Raw genomic sequence first — 20,279 nt, 5'->3', positions numbered from 1 at the left:
AATGAGAGAGTTTGAGAACAGGAATCAAACCTTGGAGATTCAGTGGCAAGCCTTGAAGAAAACCCTCATTGATTCAGCCAGAGAGGCATGTGGTGAGATTGTCTGCAAGGATTGAAAAATCAGAACTCCATGGTGGACACAGGAAGTTAAAGAGGCAGTGAAGGAAAAGAAGAAAGCATATCAAAAGTTCCTGGCAAATAAGTCAGCTTGTGCTCTTAGAGAATACAGAGACAACTGTAAGAAAGCTAAACACTATGTAAAACTAGCTAAACAAAAGTCATGGGAGGACTTTGGCAAGAACATAGAAAATAAATATCAAGAAGGTGGCAAAATATTCTGGAGGTTGTTGAAGAAGCTTAGAAATTTAGGAAAGAGGCCGTAAAAGGAGTTAGAGATGGTAAGGTGACATGAAAAACGGGAGACAAAGATATCCTTGAAGTATGGAGTAATTACTTCGAAAAATTGCTAAATGAAACAAGCAGTCATAGCACAGTGGTAAACAGCACTCAACAGGCATACAGTCAGGAATACATATCCAGACTTGAAGTAGAAAAAGCCATCAAAGGCTTGAAATGTGGAAAGGCAGCAGGAGTAGATGATATTTGACCAGAAATGCTGAAGTATGGTGGTATAAAAGTCTTATGGTGGCTGCACTGCATAGTTTAGAGGGCCTGGACAGAGGGACGAATTCCCGATGATTGGAGTAGAGCTCTCATAGTACCCATATAAAAAAGGGAAATAAAACTGAATGAGAGAATTATAGAGGTATTTCCCTACTGAGTGTTCCTGGTAAAATTTATCCAAGTATACTTGAGAAACTGTTGAGAAGAATTGTGGAAGAATAAGCTGGATTCAGGCCAAATAGAGGCTGTCAGGATCAGATCTTCACTTTACGACAAATAGTTGATAAATCATGGGAATATAACAGAGATCTGTATTTAAGTTTTGTCGATCTGGAAAAGGCATATGACAAGGTGCCAAGAGAGAAGCTATTCATTTTTGCTACATTTATATGGTGTCAATGGGACATTATATCAAGCAATACTTAGTCTTTATTTGAGTTGTAAGTCAGCAGTTAGAATTAAAGGAAGTACAGGAAGATGGTGTAATGTTAAATCTGGTGTGAGACAAGGATGTACATTATTCCCTCTGTTATTTATTATCTATATGGATCACATTATGAAGGAAAGTGGCATTAAACATGATATCAAAATTGGAGATGTTAATGTCTGCTCTTTTCTTTATGCAGACGATGTTATACTTATAAATAAATCCTCTACAAGTCTTCAAGATTCCCTGACTAAATTGAATAACTGTTGTAATAGATATGGTATGAAGGTCAGCAATAAAAAGACAAAGACAATGAAAATAGGCAGAATCGTTGAAAATGTCAACTGCTTTCTGAATGGAGAACCCGTGGAACAGGTAAAACATTTCAGCTACTTAGGTACGATTTTTAGTGAAGATGATAAATTAAATAAAGAAATAGGCAACAGAATCAACAAAGCTGGTATGGTAGGAAGTCAGTTGAATAAATTCATATGGAATAAGAATTTATTTCATATGAATAAATTCGGAACTAAATTTAGCTGTATACAAGACAGTGTTCAAACCAGTTTTAACTTATGGATCCGAGAGCTGGGTCAGAAGTAAAACATTGGACCAAAGACTAGAGACAGCAGATAAGAGAGTCCTGAGAAAGATTAGAGGCGTAAACAGATGGCATCAATGGCAATATCATGTTAAAAATGAGTATATTAAGAAAGAACTTGACACTGTCAGTATCCAGGAATGTGTTAGCAGAGCTAATCTAAGATGGTATGGCCACTTAAACAGAATGGGCAAGGAAAGATTAGCAAAACAAATGTTCTCTGCCAGGTTGGCAGGAAAATGACCCAGAGGAAGACCATGATATAGGTGGATTGATACAGTACAAAGTGCTTTAGACGATAGAAATATAAGATCTGATAATGAAAGTTTATTTTTCACTTGGTTAGACTATAATAAATTTAGTTTAATACTTTATCCAAGTGTGAGCAAACAAAAATTTGTGCCTGAAAGTATCTTCAGGACTGGGGTAAGGTAGCACAACACCGGGCAACTTGTTGCAAAGGTGGAGCAAGCTAACATCACTCCTATCTCAGTATCTCCCATAATGCAAAACACATCTCCTTGCGGATATGTATAATGCTATGCATTAAGGGAAGGGCCACTACCCAGACTAGTTTCAACCTTTATTGAGGTCTCCTCAGTGGGAGCTAAGCCCAAGTGGAAATACCAGGCAGAAGCATTAGCAAGGTCATTTCTACCTATAGGAGTTGCCAAACTTTTTATTAAATTACTCTGGATTTAGAGAAAGATGTTGAAAGTTTATTTTTCACTTGGTTAGACTATAATAAGTGTGTTTTGCATTATTGGAGATACTGAGATAGGAGTGATGTTAGCTTGCTCCACCTTTGCAATGAGTTGCCTGGTGTTGTACTACCTTATCCCAGTCCTGAAGATACTTTCAGGCGCAAATTTTTGTTTGCTCACACTTGGATAAAGGATTAAACTAAATTTATTATAGTCTAACCAAGTGAAAAATAAACTTTCAACATCTTTCTCTAAATCCAGAGTAATTTAATAAAAAGGTGGCACATCGTTTGGCAACTCCTATAGGTAGAGATGACCTTGCTAATGCTTCTGCCTGGTATCTCCACTTGGGCTTAGCTCCCACTGAGGAGACCTCAATAAAGGTCGAAACTAGTCTAATTGTGAAGATAATTTGTGTGCATTTGAAATCTTTAATACAAAATTTACTTTTAAGCAATAATGATATCATGGTGGTCTTTGATGTCACTCACCACCTTACTTACAAATATCTCACTTTCTGACACTTTAAATTTACTGAAAAATGTTTTTCCCCTTAATATTATTGTTCTCTTTAATTTTGCCATCTATGCTGGTTACTTCTCTTTGAAGAATACCTTATTTAAACAGATAGAAGGTACTTCATGGATCTCCTCTGGCCAGTTTCTATATTTTGAAAAACATGCTCTTGATATTGCTCTTCTTAAACCTTCTATTTGGCTAAGATATATTGATGTGTTCTCTATTTGGCCACATGGCTCAAACATATTGGACTCTTTCCTCCTCCACCTCAACAGGCAGTTCCCCCCAGAATCCAGTTCACTATAGAAAAAGAAAATAAAAATAGACTGCCTTTTTAGATCCTTGTTGGAGATATAAATAGCAGAGTAGGAAATGATTATCAGACATACAGCAATATTTTTGGAAAATTTTGAGAAAAGAGCAAAGCTAATAATAATGGCAAATACCCGTTGGATTTCTACTTAAGACATGGACTGGTTATTAATAACACTATGTTCCAACATAAAAATATGCACAAATACACATGGAGAGAAGAGGCAGAGATTAATAAAAGTCTCATCGACTATGTTATTGTTGATGATGTGATGTTTTCTCGCTGGTGCAGGACACTAGCGTGTACAGAGGATTTGAAATTGGAACTGATCACCATTTAGTTCTTGAGCAAGATAAAACTGAATTTCACGTTGAAAAGAAGAACATGTGAGAAAGTTATGAAGTGAATAAAAGTCGAGCAGCTCACAAATGTGAATGGTAGACTAAAATATACAAACATTATTAAAGAAAAAAATGAAAGCGTTTGAGAACAGGAATTAAACCTTGGAGATTCAGTGGCAAGCGCTGAAGAAAACATTGATTGATTTGGCCAGAGAGGTATGTGGTAAGGTTGTCTGCAAGGATAGAAAAATCAGAACCATGGTAGACACAGGAAGTTAAAGAGGCAGTGAAAGAAAAGAAGAAAGCATATTGAAAGTTCCTTGTGAATAAGTCAGCTTGTGCTCTTAGAGAATATAGAAAATTTTAGAAAGCTAAACACACTGTGTTTACAGAGATCTTTATTACAGGAAATGATCCAGAGAAAGATGAGATTGGTGGGACATGAACTCTGACAGCATGAGTTCAGCAGGACAGAGGATACTAACAGTTTTAGAAAGAAAAATTATGGGAAAAGGATCAGAAGGCAAAAAATGAAGGCCATAGCTTGAAGATATAAGATCATGGACAGGATCACATGCCTATGCAGAAACAAAAGGAAAGCCACCAACAGGGAGAACTGGAAGGACACGGTGCTGCACCCTTTCATTGAGGAAGCTACATGATGAAAAAGTCATAGGAAGACTTTGGCAAGAACATAGAAATTAAATATCAGGAAGGTGGCAGAATATTCCGGAGGCTGTTGAAAAAGCTCAGCAATGAAGGAAAGAGTACTGTAGAAGGAATTAGAGATGATAAATATGACATCAAAACTGGAGAAAAGGATTAATGTATAGGTTTTTTCTGGTTAAAAGTGCACTAGAAATATTCCTGTTTTGTGACCACATGTTTATTAGACAACTGTTTTTAAAAAACTAAACAAGTACTAAAAATAACCTGACTAGTTTCGTTAGTCATAAGACTAACATCTTCAGGGGTAAAGAGAACTATTACAAACTATAAGAAATTGCGAAAAACAAGTTCATTTGTTGGTATTATGAACATCAAAAAAGTTTGCTAAAAAAAACCTAATAACAGATCTACACAACTGTTAATGCGTGTTAGTTGGAGACAATGCTATTTGTTGTCGTATTCTGTGGTTCACGTTCACTCTGTCTGAGATCTGATGTGGGTAAATTTTTAATAAACGATGACCAAACTTGATTTAAAATCAAACCTTGGTTTTTGTTGTATTGTGTAGGAATTTTAATCATATTTGCTGCATCTTTGGATTTTCTTGTGAAACAATTCTTATCAATATAGGACATGTTTGTTCTATCCCAGAATACATCATGACCGGTATGATATGCTAAGCCAGATTTATGTTCTCATCTTCTTTTGTACGTTCTTTTGATGTTCGCTCATGCAGATTTCCCCCGATCTCCCCGTCTGGCCCACATAGCAGATGCCACAGGAACAATGAATATTATAAACCCTGGATTTTTCATTGGGTGATGTGGGGAGGTTTTGGAGGATGAAGAGATCTTGATATTTTTTCAAGTGGCAGGAAAGTCACTTTTATGTTGTACTTGTAGAGTAATTTGGCTAATTTATCTGTTACATTCTTGATATAAGGAAGGGTGACTGCGTTCTTGAAGTCTTGTTTATTTAAGTTTTTTGTAGGTGCTGTATTGAGAATTTTCTTAATTATCTTAGTTGTGTAACCATTCAGTTGTAGGATCTGTGTTAAATATTGTATTTCTTCTTTCTGCTTTTCTTCTGTACTGGGGGTGTTGTATGCTTTATCCCTTAAGGTTTTTATTAGGCCTATTTTTTGCTTTGGGTGATGGTGTGAGGTAGCATGAAGAAATCTTCCCATGTTTGTTGGTTTTCTATAGATGGAGAATGATAACCTGTTTTTTCTTTCATTTATTTCTATAAGGATGTCTAGGAAAGGAAGTTTTTTATTTTCTTCTAGTTCCAGAGTGAATTTTATGTTTGGATGTAAGTTGTTAAGATAGTCTTTAAATGCAATCAGTTCTAGTGCTGTTCATGGCCAAATGATGAAGATATCATCCACATAGCGGAACCATATTTTTGGTTTTATGTGCCAGTTTTGTAAAGCATAATTTTCAAAATTTTCCATGTAGAGGTTTGCTAGAAACTCCCACATCACCCAATGAAAAAACCAGGGTTTATAATATTCATTGTTCCTGTGGCATCATGGGCCAGACAGGAAGATCAGGGGAAATCTTCATGAGCGAACATCAAAAGACGTACCAAAGGAGAGAGAACATAAATCTCGCTTAGCATATCATACAGCTTCTACTGGTCATGATGTACTCTGGGATAGAATTAACAAAAATGTCCTATATTGATAAGAATTGTTTCACAAGAAAATTCAGAGGCAGCAAATATGATTAAAATTCCTACACAATGCAACAAAAACCAAGGTTTGATTTTAAATTAAGTTTGGTCATCGTTTATTAAAAATTTACCCACATCAGACCTCGGACAGAGTGAACCTGAATCACAGAACGCTACAACAAATAACATTGTTTCCAACTAACGCGCATTAATCATTGCATAGATCTGTTATTCGGTTTTTTTAACTAACTTTTTTTTTTGCTGTTCATAATACCAACAAATGAACTTGTTTTTCATAATTTCTTATAGTTTATGCTTTAAACTGTTTGTTCTCTTTACTCCTGAAGATGTTAGTCTTACGACTAATGAAAATTGCTGGGTTATTTTTAGTACTTGTTTAGTTTTTTAAAAACAGTTGTCTAATAAATATGTAGTCACAAAACCGGAATATTTCTATGGAGAAAAAGATATCCTTGGTCTATAGAGTAATTACTTCAAAAATTTGTTAAATGAAACAAGCAGTGATAGTACAGTGGTAATAAAACACTTGACAGGCATGAAATCAGGAATATGTATCCATACTTGAAGTAGAAAAAGCTATCAAAAGAATGAAATGTGGAATGGCAGTGGGATAAATGATATTTGACAAGAAATGCTCAAGTATGGAGGTATGAAAGTCTTGGAGTGTCTGCACTGCATAGTTCAGAAAGCCTGGACAGGGGGGGACAAATTCCAGAAGATTCTAGTAGAGCTCTCTTAGTATCCATATATGAAAAGGGAAATAAAACTGAATGTGAGAATTACTGAGGTATTTCCCTACTGAGTGTTCCTGGTAAAATTTATGCAAGTATACTTGAGAAACGGTCAAGAAGGATTGTGGAAGTGAAGCTTGGTGAAGAACAAGCTTGATTCAGGCCAAATAGAGGCTGTCATGATCAGATTTTCATTTTATGACAAATAGTTGAGAAATCATGGAAATATGACAAACATCTGTATTTAAGTTTTTTTAGACCTGCAAAAAGGCATATAACAAGGTGCCAAGAGAAAAACTGTTCAAAATGCTATAGTTATATGGTGTCAGTGGAGCATTGTATCAAGCAATACTTAGTCTTTATTTGAGTTGTAAGTCAGCAGTTAGAATTGAAGGAATTCTTTACTGCAAATAAATTTAACTTCCATGGATGCCCCAATGTTCTCTCGCCACCTTCCATATAATGAAAAATTTCATCAGATGATATCCTATAACACCCATTCAAAAGTTTATGCCTCTATCATATTACCCCTCTTTCTCCTGTTGACCAGAGTCTGCAATCCACATACTCACAATCTGTCCTCATAATCTAAATCCCATAATCCGAATATAATCTTTGTAACTCTTCTTTGCACCCTTTCCACAGCTTTATCCCCTCGGAACCCCGGAGATCAAATCTGTGCACAATAATCCAGGTGTGGTCTTATCAAATCCTTATAAAGAGGCAAAATGACTTCCTTATCCTTACATGTCAAGGTTTGCTTCAACATTGCAATTATCTCAGAGTTGTATTTGCAACTTTTGCTATGTGACCTTTGAACTTCAAATTCCTATCCACCAAGATCCCTTGCCTTTTCAGTTTCTTGTAGCATAACCGCGCTAATATAATATGCTGCTGGAACTTTAATCATGCCCAAGTGCATAACTTTACACTTACTAACATTAAACTGATAGCCATTTTCATTTGCCGAAATTTCCAGCCTATTCAAATCATTTTGTAAGTGCTGAATATCAGTAGCATCCCTGATTGCCCTGCCTATATTGGCATCATCGGCAAACAATTGCACATCTGATGTCATTAATGTACAGATTGAACAATAATGTTCTAAGGACCAAACCCTAAGGTACACCACTGGTCACCTTAAATCTGGCAGATTCAGACCCATTGTACCACTTTTTGATATCTATCTGCTATCAATCTCCTGTTCCAAGTCAAGAGTTTATATTCCAATCCCATATTCTTCAGTTTATGCAACAACCTTTTGTTTGGTATCCTATCAAGTGACTTAGAAAAATCCAACATTATCATAGTGTATCCATTCTCTTTATCCCACTCGGCCATAACATTGTTATAAAATATAAGCAAATTGCTAAAGCATGACCTTCCTTTAGCAAACCTATGCTACTCCTTGCAGAGTATAGCTTGTTTGTCTACCCAATTCTGTATATGAGTTCTTACCGACTTCTCTAAGATCTTCACTTCCACTCCAGAGATATTGATAGGTCGGTAGTTAGATATTCCCTCTGTCCGACAAATTCTTGTTCAGGTTATGCAACAGCTCTTAAACCTCATTTTCATGAACTTCTAACTCTTCATCAATGTAGCAGTAGCACTGAGAAAGATTAGGGATCTGAACAGATGGCATCAATGGCAATATCATATTAAAAATGAGGATATTAGAAAAGAACTTGGCATTTTTAGCATCCAGAAATGTGTTAGCAGAGCTAATCTCAGGTGGTACGATCACTTAAACAGAATGGGAGAGGAAATATTAGCAAAACAGGTGTTTTCTGCCAGGTTGGCAGGAAGGCCCAAAGGAAGACCAAGTGCTGGAGTTATATAATGTAAGAGTCTTCACAGATAACAGATTGATTTGGAAGAAAATTGTGGATAGGAAGTTAGTAGTGATGTAAGTTTTTTATGTTTTACTATCATATCCTGTACACCCCTTGACGGCACATGTCAGGAATTTGATGATGAATCGAGCATCTGCTGAATGGCACTATTTGTTTCTCGGTTTACAGAAAACACACACACACAGGTAGATACATACATAAACTTTCCCATCATTCCTCTTCTCAACAATATGGTGTGAACATAAAGCCTCCAACCTCTGTTCTACTCAGGCTTCCCTTACAGCTTAACTTTCCTTTATTTGCCAAACCTTCCTTTTCAATGGTTACAGTGCCAAAAAGATCTACAAATTATCTATCTTTCCCATCTCCTTGCATTCCTCCCAAGATATAGTTATGCTATCCAGGACACTTCAGGGGGGGAAAAAAATCCAGAACTTAAAAAAAAACAAACTCTGCACTGCTTTCAAGCCTCATATGAAGCTGGCTTCCCTTCTCTGCTCTCCCAAGGATTTACTTCCTCTCGTCTCTCTTCCAGGTGTTTACAAGGTTCCTTGTTCTTGCAACTTATCATATTATGGTCAAACTGGGAGATCTCCTAATGTCCACCTTGGTGACCACAAATGCATCCACTACTACAACTATAGTCAGTCAGGTGTAGCTGACTATGCCTTGGATATCTTGCATATGATCAGATGGAATAAAACTATTATGCTTCATCACAGTAAATAAAAATTGGAAAGATTCTTTTTAGTCAGCAGCAGATTTTAAAAACCAGCCTCTTCTTAATAAATACGGTTGTTAAACTTCCCAAGGTTTGGGAAATTTTAATTTTTAGGCCTCCCGTTCAACAGCTGAGATAGCCAACAGCAGCTATAGAGGATGTCCTTCATAGGAGTGTAGACTATAAATAATCTGATTTCTTCCACTTTTTGGATATTAGGTGCTTAACACCACTTGTGTTAATAATGTGGTCCATATAAATGATGAATTACTGTGGAAATAGTGTGTATCCTCATCTGAAAATAATTCTACATTGAACATCAAACTATCTTCTTCTGATTTATGACTTAAGCCTATGCTTCAGTTGTAAGTTGTAAATCTTAAGTATGTTTCTGTTTGTAATGTCACACGAAACTATCATTCAACTGTTGCTATAGTATCCAGTGCACACATGATTTGTTTCTCTAAAACAGGAATTGGAAATTGTCAAAAAAACAGCCCTAGTAAATAGATCCAATAATAATCCAAAAAATAATAAACCAATCTCCTATAAATCTACCCAGACAAGAAGAAGATCACAGGACTCCTATACCATATATTAAAAACATCTCTGAACGTGTGGCAAAAATTATGAAAAAAATATCAACTCATTGCTACCTATAAACCCGTCAGCCAAATTTGCAACTTGCTATGTTCTCCAAAAGACAGACTCTCACCAATGATGCTACCTGACGTATACAACGTACCTTGCTTGTGTAAATTGTCTTACTATGGGTGTCTATAAATATATGTATGTCTGAACATGAAGACAACATCTGTCTCATCAAACCTCATAAATCTGGCCCTGCACAACATGGAATTGAAAATGCCAACTACAGATCCATTGGAATAACTCTAAGCTGCTGTATAGATCTATATATAAACATGAACATTTATATGAAGAAATTGCTGAAGCCTTACTCCATAGACCTAATCTTAATCAAAAACTGTGTTATTGTTCCAAAAGTTTGGGAAATTATTGTTCTCAGTTGTATCACATAAATTTAACTGTTATATTTTAATTTAATTAGTTTTAAATTCAACCCATTAGTTTTAAGCCATGAACACACAACTATATATATATAGAGGGATTCTAATCTAAGCATGTGTTCTACTGTTTTCTAATTCAATTCTTATTGTTGATCAAAAATTATCTGATGATATCTTATGATACATAAGACCAAATATTTACATAATAAAAAAAGTTATTTACCCTGGCATACATGTTACTTTATAGTTATGGATATACCACAGGTTTCACTATATAAGAAAAAAAACCTCTTGAAGGGAGATGATGTGCCTACTCTTTAATTCACTGATGCACTCACAACTTCAGCAGGCAAACTGTTCCACTGATTATTACACATAAGTATTCACAAGAATGTAGTATAGTAATTTTTATTATTGTAAATATTTCAAGATATGAGCTAATGTATGCATCATTTATGACTCATTATTGCGATTTATGTTTTGAATGTAGTTAATGGTCTTGTCTCATTGACGATGTCCATGTAGCATTATATGAAATAATTCTATATAATTTTTGTTACATATATTAGCCCTGAAAGTTGTTTAAATATGTTTAGTGCACGTTTCATTAAAACTATTTATTTACTTTTACTCACTACTTCCTTTTGAAACTTAAAGGGATGGCCCCTATCTATCATACTTTGCCTTGAACTCATTCACTGTCATAGCACCCACAACAGACTCTGGCAGCTTATTCCACTCTTTCACCACTCTCCAAGTAAAAAAACCTAGCTCTAACACCTTTGCTAACCACATTCTTGCCCAACTTCCATGTATGGCCTCTAGTCTTCCCACCGCCAGTCTTATTCTCAAAAATATCTTTTGAATTAATCTTATAGAAACCCTTCAGTAATTTGAATGTCTCAAACATATTGTCGTGACGTGTTCTCTTGACGTTCGAATCCGCCATCTTGCTAAAAGTCACTTTCATAAAATAAAGGAAAACTAATTGCAAATTAATCACTGATCTAAGGGTAGAGAAATTTCTATTATACTGCGCCACTCTATCCTTAGATAAGTCTATATGAATTAGTAAGTTTAATTCAAAATTAGTTAGTAGTCTTTTCATTCAATCAGGCCGATGGTATTTATTTTCTTTCTTTCTGGGATTCTCGCTAGATTCGAGTTTTTGTGAACGGTGCAGTAAAAAGAAATTCAGGCAAACACAATATTTAAATTAACAAACAAAATATTTAATATATGGTTATTTGACAAATACATAAATTCCACTTCTAAATATGACAAACCAGTCAAGTTAGTACATCAAGTCAAGTCATTCATATTAATCCAATCTTTCAAACTTTCTCAAACAAATTCACAGTTTCAGAATCACAAAGTTTCTTTACTCAAATTATTACAATAGAATTTCTTATTTATTCAGTTTCCATGTATCTCTCAGCTACACTCTACGATTAACTCATAACAGGTACTAACCACAGTAGATATCACTTCAATGTCTATATTTTCAACTCTCAGCCTCGATGGTAAGCTACAGTTAATGTTAGAAACAGCGCAACGGAACTAATACTTAAATCTGCATACACTGAAATAAACTAATACGACTGTCCTTACCAGAAATAATCTTCAGTACTTCCAATATTTTGTGAGCACACTTTCAAATTGTATTTATCACACTTGCGAAACACTAAATAACTAAAACATTACTAATCGCGCTTCAAAAATCCAGATAACAACTATAAGGTACATTAATTATTCTTATTTATCATTCATCAACTAGTTTAACTCCGTACAATTCCCTTTCATGGTAGTACAGAAATAAGTCGTAATTGTAGACTGACTGGATTTTTTCAGTATTCTTCTTTGAATGTCCAGTTCTCTAATTATCCGATTACGGCAATAATTTCTTTTTATTACTACGGCTGGTTTTGCTTTCAGCCAACTATAAGATTCACTTATATAAAAAAAATATCTACTCAACTCCTATCCTTAGGAATCTTTTAATTACTTCTACTTCTTTAGTTTACTTCCTTGCTACCTTATAGTTCCAAAGTTCCGTTCCGACTCCCTACTTACTACTACGTATCTATTTTCTCTTCTCCTCTACAAACGCTCCCTTCACACGCGCTCGTTTATTTCCACGCGCCTCTATGACAACCGATAGACGTAAACATTCTCGCGAATGTTACATTAGGTTATATAACTACATTCAGTTATTACATAACGTTAACTTTCATGAAAAGAATAAATAGAATATTTGCATTCCAATAAATGCGTAGTTAAATTACAAATATAAGTTCTTACAATATTGACAAAATAATAAATAAAACAGCTTAATAATATTTAATACAGAATCTATTTACCATTAAAACATTTCTTTGATTAAGCAATTAAATATTTGACATAATTAAGGTAGTTATATGATATCAATTACAATTTATGTTATTTACATCAAATAATATTTACAAATATAGTTCTTGTAACGGAAAGTCATGTTGGATTCTGAATCAAACAACATTTATTCTATTTTCTACATAATTAGAATCCAACAATATCACCCCTTTTCTACCTATCAACCAATTTCTGCAACCCACAAATCTTCAACCTGTTCTCATAAGGTTCATTCCATAGACCTGCTATCATCTTGGTCACTCGTCTCTGGATCCTCTCCTCCTCTTCCCCATCAAGAAGAATCCCTGGTGCCCATATCTGGGCACAATAGTCTAGATGGGGTCTTATCAAGGCTCGATACAGAGGAACAATAACTTGTTTGTCTCTGCTTGTTAAAGTATTTTTCAGCAACCAAGTGATTTGATGAGCTGATTTAGCCACTTTTGCGATGTGCCCCCTAAACTTCAACTCCCTCTCCACCAACACTTCCAAATCCATGGCCTCATCTCCTGGAGTACGGTTCCACCAATGTGATATACTGCTGCTAATCTTTTCACCCCAAATGCACAACCTTACACTTTGTCACATTAATTTGACATCCATTCTCCTTGTCCAGTCCTCCAAACTATCCAAATCATCTTGCAAAATTTTGACATCCTGTGCACTCACTATTGCTCTGTCCAACTTTGCATCATCAGCAAACAAGTGAACGCTTCCTCTCAGATCCTTTCCTATATCGTTAATGAACAAATTGAAAAGTAGCGGTCCAAGAACAGAACCCTGCGGCACACCACTATTCACAGGCCATCTTTTGAACTCAACTCCTGAATAAAACTGAATAATGTTATCTCACCAACCATATATCCATCCCCATATATAATAACCCTTCAACAGCTTAGATGCTTCAGTCATATCCCCTTCCCTCCCTTTTTTTTTTCCCTTATATCCACCAACTCTGCAGTCTGCATGCCTCAATCTGTCCTCAATTGATACTGTGCAGTCCAGATATCATCTGTGATCAATGTCCTTCTCAAAATTACAGCAGTTTCTGAAATGTCTCTGCAACTTTTGTAATATGCCCTCTTGTAAAATTTATCATAATTTAAAATTATGAATATTTTTACAAATTGTTCATGTTAATACATGATTAGTTTTAGTTTCATGACACGTATTGTCGGCACTTGCGATGTGCCCATTATTGATGTTATTTTATCAAAATGAAATATAAAGCATTTAAAAAATTTATGTACTTACTGGATTTGGATAGTTATGTTACTTTCAGAAATTTTATTATAGTTTAAAATTATTAAGTGTTGTGTTTTATAAAAGCATTCTCATTATGCTAACAGAGACATGTCAGCTATTATACAACTTTTTGCTTGCCATTTTACATGAAGTGCGCAGGCTTCAATTCGTCTCTTCCAATTTGGCTCTTCATATAATTAATAATTTATTAGGACACCTTCCTGGTGGACACTCCCTGGTGGACACAGGAAGTTAAAGAGGCAGTGAAGGAAAAGAAGAAAGCATATCAAAAGTTCCTGGCAAATAAGTCAGCTTTTACTCTTACAGAATACAGAGACAAATGTAAGAAAGCTAAACAGTGTGTAAAACTAGCTAAACAAAAGTCATGGGAGGACTTTGGCAAGAATATAGAAAATAAATATCAAGAAGGTGGCAAAATATTCTGGAGGTTGTTGAAGAAGCTTAGGAATGGAGGAAAGAGTGCTGTAAAAGGAATTAGAGATGATAAAGGTGAAATGAAAACAGGAGAAAAAGATATCCTTGAAGTATGGAGTAATTACTTTGAAAAACTGCTAAATGAAACAAGTAGTGATGACAGCACAGTGATAAAAAAACACTGACCAGGCATGCAGTCAGGAATACATATCCATACTTGAAGTAGAAAAAGCCATCAAAGGCTTGAAATGTGGAAAGGCAGCAGGAGTAGATGATATTCGACCAGAAATGCTGAAGTATGGTGGTATAAGAGTCTTACAGTGGCTGCACTGCATAGTTCAGAAAGCCTGAACAGAGGGACGAATTCCCGATGATTGGAGTAGAGCTCTCATAGTACCCATATATAAAAAGGGAAATAAAACTGAATGTGAGAATTACAGAGGTATTTCCCTACTGAGTGTTCCTGGCAAGATCTATGCAAGTATACTTGAGAAACGGTTGAGAAGAATTGTGGAAGAAAAGCTTGGTGAAGAACAAGCTGGATTCAGGCGAAATAGAGGCTGTCAGGATCAGATCTTCACTTTACGACAAATAGTCGAGAAAGCATGGGAATATAACAAAGATCTGTATTTAAGTTTTGTCGATTTGGAAAAGGCATATGACAAGGTGCCAAGAGAGAAGCTATTCAATACGCTGCAGTTATATGGTGTCAATGGGGCATTATATCAAGCAATACTTAGTCTTTATTTGAGTTGTGAGTCAGCAGTTAGAATTGAAGGAAGTACAGGAAGATGGTTTAATGTTAAATCTGGTGTGAGACAAGGATGTACATTATCCCCTCTGTTATTCATTATCTATATGGATCACATTATGAAGGAATGTGGTATTAAACCTGATATCAAAATTGGAGATGTTAATGTCAGCTCTTTGCTTTATGTGGATGATGTTATACTTCTAAATAAATCCGCTACAAGTCTGCAAGATTCTCTGACTAAATTGAATAGCTGTTGTAATAGATATGGTATGAAGGTCAGCAATAAAAAGACAAAGACAATGAAAATAGGCAGAATCATTGAAAATGTCAACTGTGTTGTGAATGGAGAACCGGTGGAACAAGTAAAACATTTCAGCTACTTAGGCACAATTTTTACTGAAGATGGTAAACTAAATATAGAAATAGACAACAGAATCAGCAAAGCTGGTATCGTGGGAAGTCAATTGAATAAATTCATATGGAATAAGAAAGAAATTAGTCGGAACACTAAATTAGCTGTATACAAGACTGTGTTCAAACCAATTTTAACTTATGGATCTGAGAGCTGGGTCAGAAGTAAAACACTTGACCAAAGACTAGAGACCGCAGATATGAGAGTCCTGAGAAAGATTAGAGGCGTGAACAGATGGCATCAATGGCAATATCATATTAAAAATGAGGATATTAGGAAAGAACTTGACATTGTCAGCATCCAGGAATGCGTTAGCAGAGCTAATCTCAGATGGTATGGTCACTTAAATAGAATGGGAGAGGAAAGATTAGCAAAACAAGTGTTCTCTGCCAGGTTGGCAGGAAAACGACCCAGAGGAAGACCAAGATATAGGTGGATTGATACGGTACAAAGTGCCTTAGACGATAGAAATATAAGATCTGATAATGTTGGAGTCTTGACAAGTAACAGACTGATTTGGAGGAAAATTGTAGATAGGAAGTTAGTGATGATGTAATTTTTTCATGTAGTACTGTCATATCCTGTACACCCCTTGAGGGTACATGGCAGGAATTTGATGATGATGATGATGATGACCTTCTTGGCAATTCTCATAGTAGGGTATATGTAAGTTCTGTTCGCTACAAACTTGGTATTTCTAGGTCTACCTACTCACTGATGAGACCTCAATAAAGGTTGAAACTGGTCTGGGTAGTGACCTTCTCTCACTCATAATGTAGAACAGTAATACAGCTCCTAGGAACTGGGTTTCACATTATGGGGAAATATCAAGAATAGTGATCGGAGCTTGTTCCACCCTTACCATGAGTTGCCTCAGTGTTGCACTCCCTAAAGGGTCAGTTGTAACACTATCCAGGTATTTGCTTATGCTTGGACTCGCCAAACTTTATATATTTACTATATTCGGCATGAAACTCTTTGAGTTTCTTATTTGGCTATGAAACAATATGGGATGTAATATCCCTTAACTTAAATAAGTTTATATGTCACCGAATTGAAGCCTTTGGCTCTTCATATAATTAATTATTCAAATCCTCTTGAAGAGCCAAAACATTATTACTAATAACCTCCCAAGCTTCACATCGTCTACAGACAACTGAATATTTTTCTGACAGTATATCCCATGAAAGTATATCATTAACATAAAGATTAAACAGTGATCCCAGTACTTAATCCTGTATAACTCTCTTGCAACCTTCCTATTCCCTGATAAGGCTTCCCCATATACAACTGTCTGATATTTATCAGAAAGGCAGTTAACAATCCAATCTACTATTCCGATATCCATTCCAACATGTTGTAGTTTAAAAACAATGTCTTGTGACACCCTGTCAAATGCCTTTGAAAAATCTAAGATGTATGCTTTACCCACTGCTCTTTTTAATCTATTGTAAAAGGTAACCAGATTACTAAAATGAGTGCCACTTAACAAGTCAGTGAGGAATAATAAATGTTATTTATTATTCCTTAATAAAGCATAAGCCGGCCTGGTTGGCCGAGTGGTTAGCGTATCCGCTCTCCAGCCAATAGGCTGCAGGTTCGAATCCCACGTAGGCATGGATGTTTGTGATTGTCTTCCACCTTCATACATTCCTTCACCCAAGTATAGATATACTTTCCCAATATGGACTGGGTCACCATAGAAGTAGTAGACCCAAAACCTCCCGCAATGGGAGAGGCTTTCACCCTACAGTGGGTAGAAAAATAAGCTGTTCATCATCATCAATAAAGCATAAATGTTATTTATGCTGGTCTGCATAAATAACATTTCCTCATCTGCCAAAGTCTGTATATGAGTTCTTACCAGTTTTTCCAAAATCTTAACAACTACAGAACAAGTACAAACAGGCTTATAGTTTGATACCTTCATTCTACTACCACCTTTATGCAATGTCATTATCTTGCCCTCTTTCTACTCTTCATGAACTTATCCCGTTGCAAGACTTTCATTAAACAGTCAAGTTAATGGCATGGTCAGTTCCACAGCACATTCCCTTCAAGCACATGGAAAAATTTCATCTAGTCCCTTCTCCCCCAAGCTTCTGTGACTCATTCAGTTTTGACTATGCCCTTTGGTCGGAGAAACCTGGGTTTGAACCCATCGAGGATACAAAGAACCTTTTATCAGAACTTTTAACTTTTCAACTGAAAGTGAGTTAGTCGGTCTCACATAAAGATGGCAGGGTTTTTCATCTCACAAAGCAGGCAAGCTGACCATAAGAACACTTACAGTTAACAGACATAATAACACTGGCCTCATAGCCTGAGTTGCTTTAGCTGTAAATCCAAATGAACCAAACCCCCTGCCTTACTGACATTTAGCATACCTAGTATTCAGAATACATTCTCTTCATTCAGTCCTAACACTTCACACTCCTTATTCCTCTAGGAATAAATCTTTCTGTACCAGGATGGAACACTCAGCTTGTCATTTATTAACTTCAGTAATACATAAATAGAGCAGTATTTTGTGAGTAGAAAAATGTACAAATGCATTAAATACCATCAAAAAGTTTTCTTACTTAATGAATAACTAACTCTTATTTAGAAGTATTGGTCAAGTGGTAATTAACTATTTAATAACCAACTAGTTTGCCGGCTATTGCTGTCGGCATCTTCAGGGTACAAATAAGGTAGGCAAAGTAAATTACAAGCTAGATGTTAACTGACAATTCTAATTCAATGACAAATACTTCTAAATAAGAGTTAGTTATTCATTAATGTCTCTGTGGTCAAGAATTATAACAATTTCAAGTTTTCTTACGTTTTACATGATTTCATTAATATCCCCAGACTATTTCAGATATTTAATAATTTTAAGATGAAATTATCATAAGGCAAGGTCAACTCTATTATTTTTCACTTTTTTAATTACTGTATCTTGTTTTATAAGTTGATACAACTGGATTTTTATCCTAATTAGTATTTGACCTGCAAAAATGAAGGAAATGGATCATTTAGTCCACTTCAAGTTTGAATATTCTATACGTTATTTATGGTTTCATAATTAAATTCTTAAATATTGAACACACCCTTGCAGGCAACATAACTGCAACCAAATAACTTAATTCTCATTAAATACTTATGGTCAGTTTTTTACATTTTCTTGAAAAATGTAATCATTAGTTATAATGCTATTTGGTGTATCAGAATTAGCTGATTGTATTGAAGAACCTGTAGCATTAATGATGACTAAGGTTCTTATTCTGATTTCTCACTCTAGTCATTTCTTTGCATTTAATAAACAATTTTAACTTTCTTTTTTTTTTCACAGGATCACATGATATCCATTCTATGCGAGATATGAGAGATGCTCTTGGTGCTCTGGGACCAGTTGATGGGCAGAATCCAGAACTAAATAATCTTACAGTTTCTATGACAACAGTTGATCCTGGTGACATTGTTTTCCTTGCCAGTGATGGCATTTCTGATAATTTTGATCCTGTAGTTGGAAAATTTGCTATTCCAAAAAAACCAGATAAACCTCATCACAGATCATCTGTAGATGGCAGAAATGAAAATGGCAAGAATCCTTCTGGTGTGAAACGTCAGAATAGCAATGCTCAAGAAATTGGGTTGAAGCGTCAGAATAGCCACACTCATGGTAGTGGATTAAAAAGGCAAAACAGTACAAATCAAGGACATGGTTTAAAAAGACAGAACAGCAGTCTTCATGACAAAGACATTGTACCCACTGAACTGAGCCTTCCAGTAGTGGAGGCACATCAGCGTCATGATTTAACTCTCCTGAGAATGGAGGATCTTCTCAATAATGGTGTTCATGAAGGAGAAGGACCATGTGAATCTGCTCAAAAACTATGTGAGGAACTAATTGACTTTGCTATGAAGTTAACAGCTGCAAAGAGAAGAATTCTTGAGGATCCAGAACTCTATAAAGAAGGTGATCCAGATACACAATTAGAACAAAGATCTCGAAGGAAAAAGGTTGGCGAAAAACTTGCAATGGTTCCAGGCAAACTTGATCATGTTTCTGTAGTAGCTTACAAAGTGGGAAATTACAAGACTCGGTCTCCTCTCAGGCGCCCAAAAGAAGTAAAACCTAACAATAATTGTAATGTTGTGCTACATGAAGCTATATCTCATCAAAATGCTGATTCCCATTTTGAATCTAGTATTTAGAGATTCATAGTAGTATTTAAATTTTTTGATTTCACTGTATTTTCTCTTTCTGGAATCTTGACAACTAATCGCGCATTAATCTGACAGGATAATACAACTACCCCCGTCTTTCTAGTATGTTTTCTGATGGAAAGATTCAAATTATTTGTGTGCAAACATTTTGGAAATGTGCTCAATACTACTTAAACTAGTCTTGTTTATTTCAAATTGAATTTGATATACTATGGTGTGTGTGAGTATATATATATATATATATATATATATATATATATATATATATATATATATGTGTGTGTTTGTGTATATATATATGTATGTATGTACATACAAATACACACACACACACACACACACACACACAGTCCTTTAAATTCTGCCCATTTTATTCTGAAAAAAATAATTTTTATAGGACCAATCATGACCATTGACTTTGTTTTCTTTAGATATTAAAAAATTTTTTTAAATATGAAATTTGTCATTTAGTCCACTTGATGACAAATTGATGCTCAAATCTTGAATATAACTTGGTTTCATTTTACCATCATGCCCAGTTGAATGTGGAATTTAAGCATAGATAAATATATTATTGGATTTGCATATACTGTTGTCTTTTAAGT

General features: G+C 35.3%; 1 protein-coding gene across 1 annotated transcript in view; it reads left to right on the top strand.

The window, feature by feature from the left end:
* The window catches only part of LOC150097448 (PP2C-like domain-containing protein CG9801), a 124,549-nt gene extending 104,656 nt beyond the window's left edge, over positions 1-19,893 (top strand). Inside the window, exon 6 of the mRNA XM_090407354.1 lies at positions 18,797-19,893. Coding sequence (XP_090263480.1) covers positions 18,797-19,662 — 866 coding nt within the window. The 3' untranslated portion in view covers positions 19,663-19,893. The remainder of the gene's footprint in view (positions 1-18,796) is intronic.
* Positions 19,894-20,279: the final 386 nt, after the last annotated feature.

The sequence above is a fragment of the Typopeltis vanoorti genome, chromosome 17 (assembly GCF_054136105.1).
Source record: "Typopeltis vanoorti isolate ZY-2024b chromosome 17, IOZ_Tvanoo_1.0, whole genome shotgun sequence".
Classification (NCBI taxonomy): Eukaryota; Metazoa; Arthropoda; class Arachnida; order Uropygi; family Thelyphonidae; genus Typopeltis; species Typopeltis vanoorti.
This window is presented reverse-complemented; position numbering and strand designations above follow the sequence as displayed.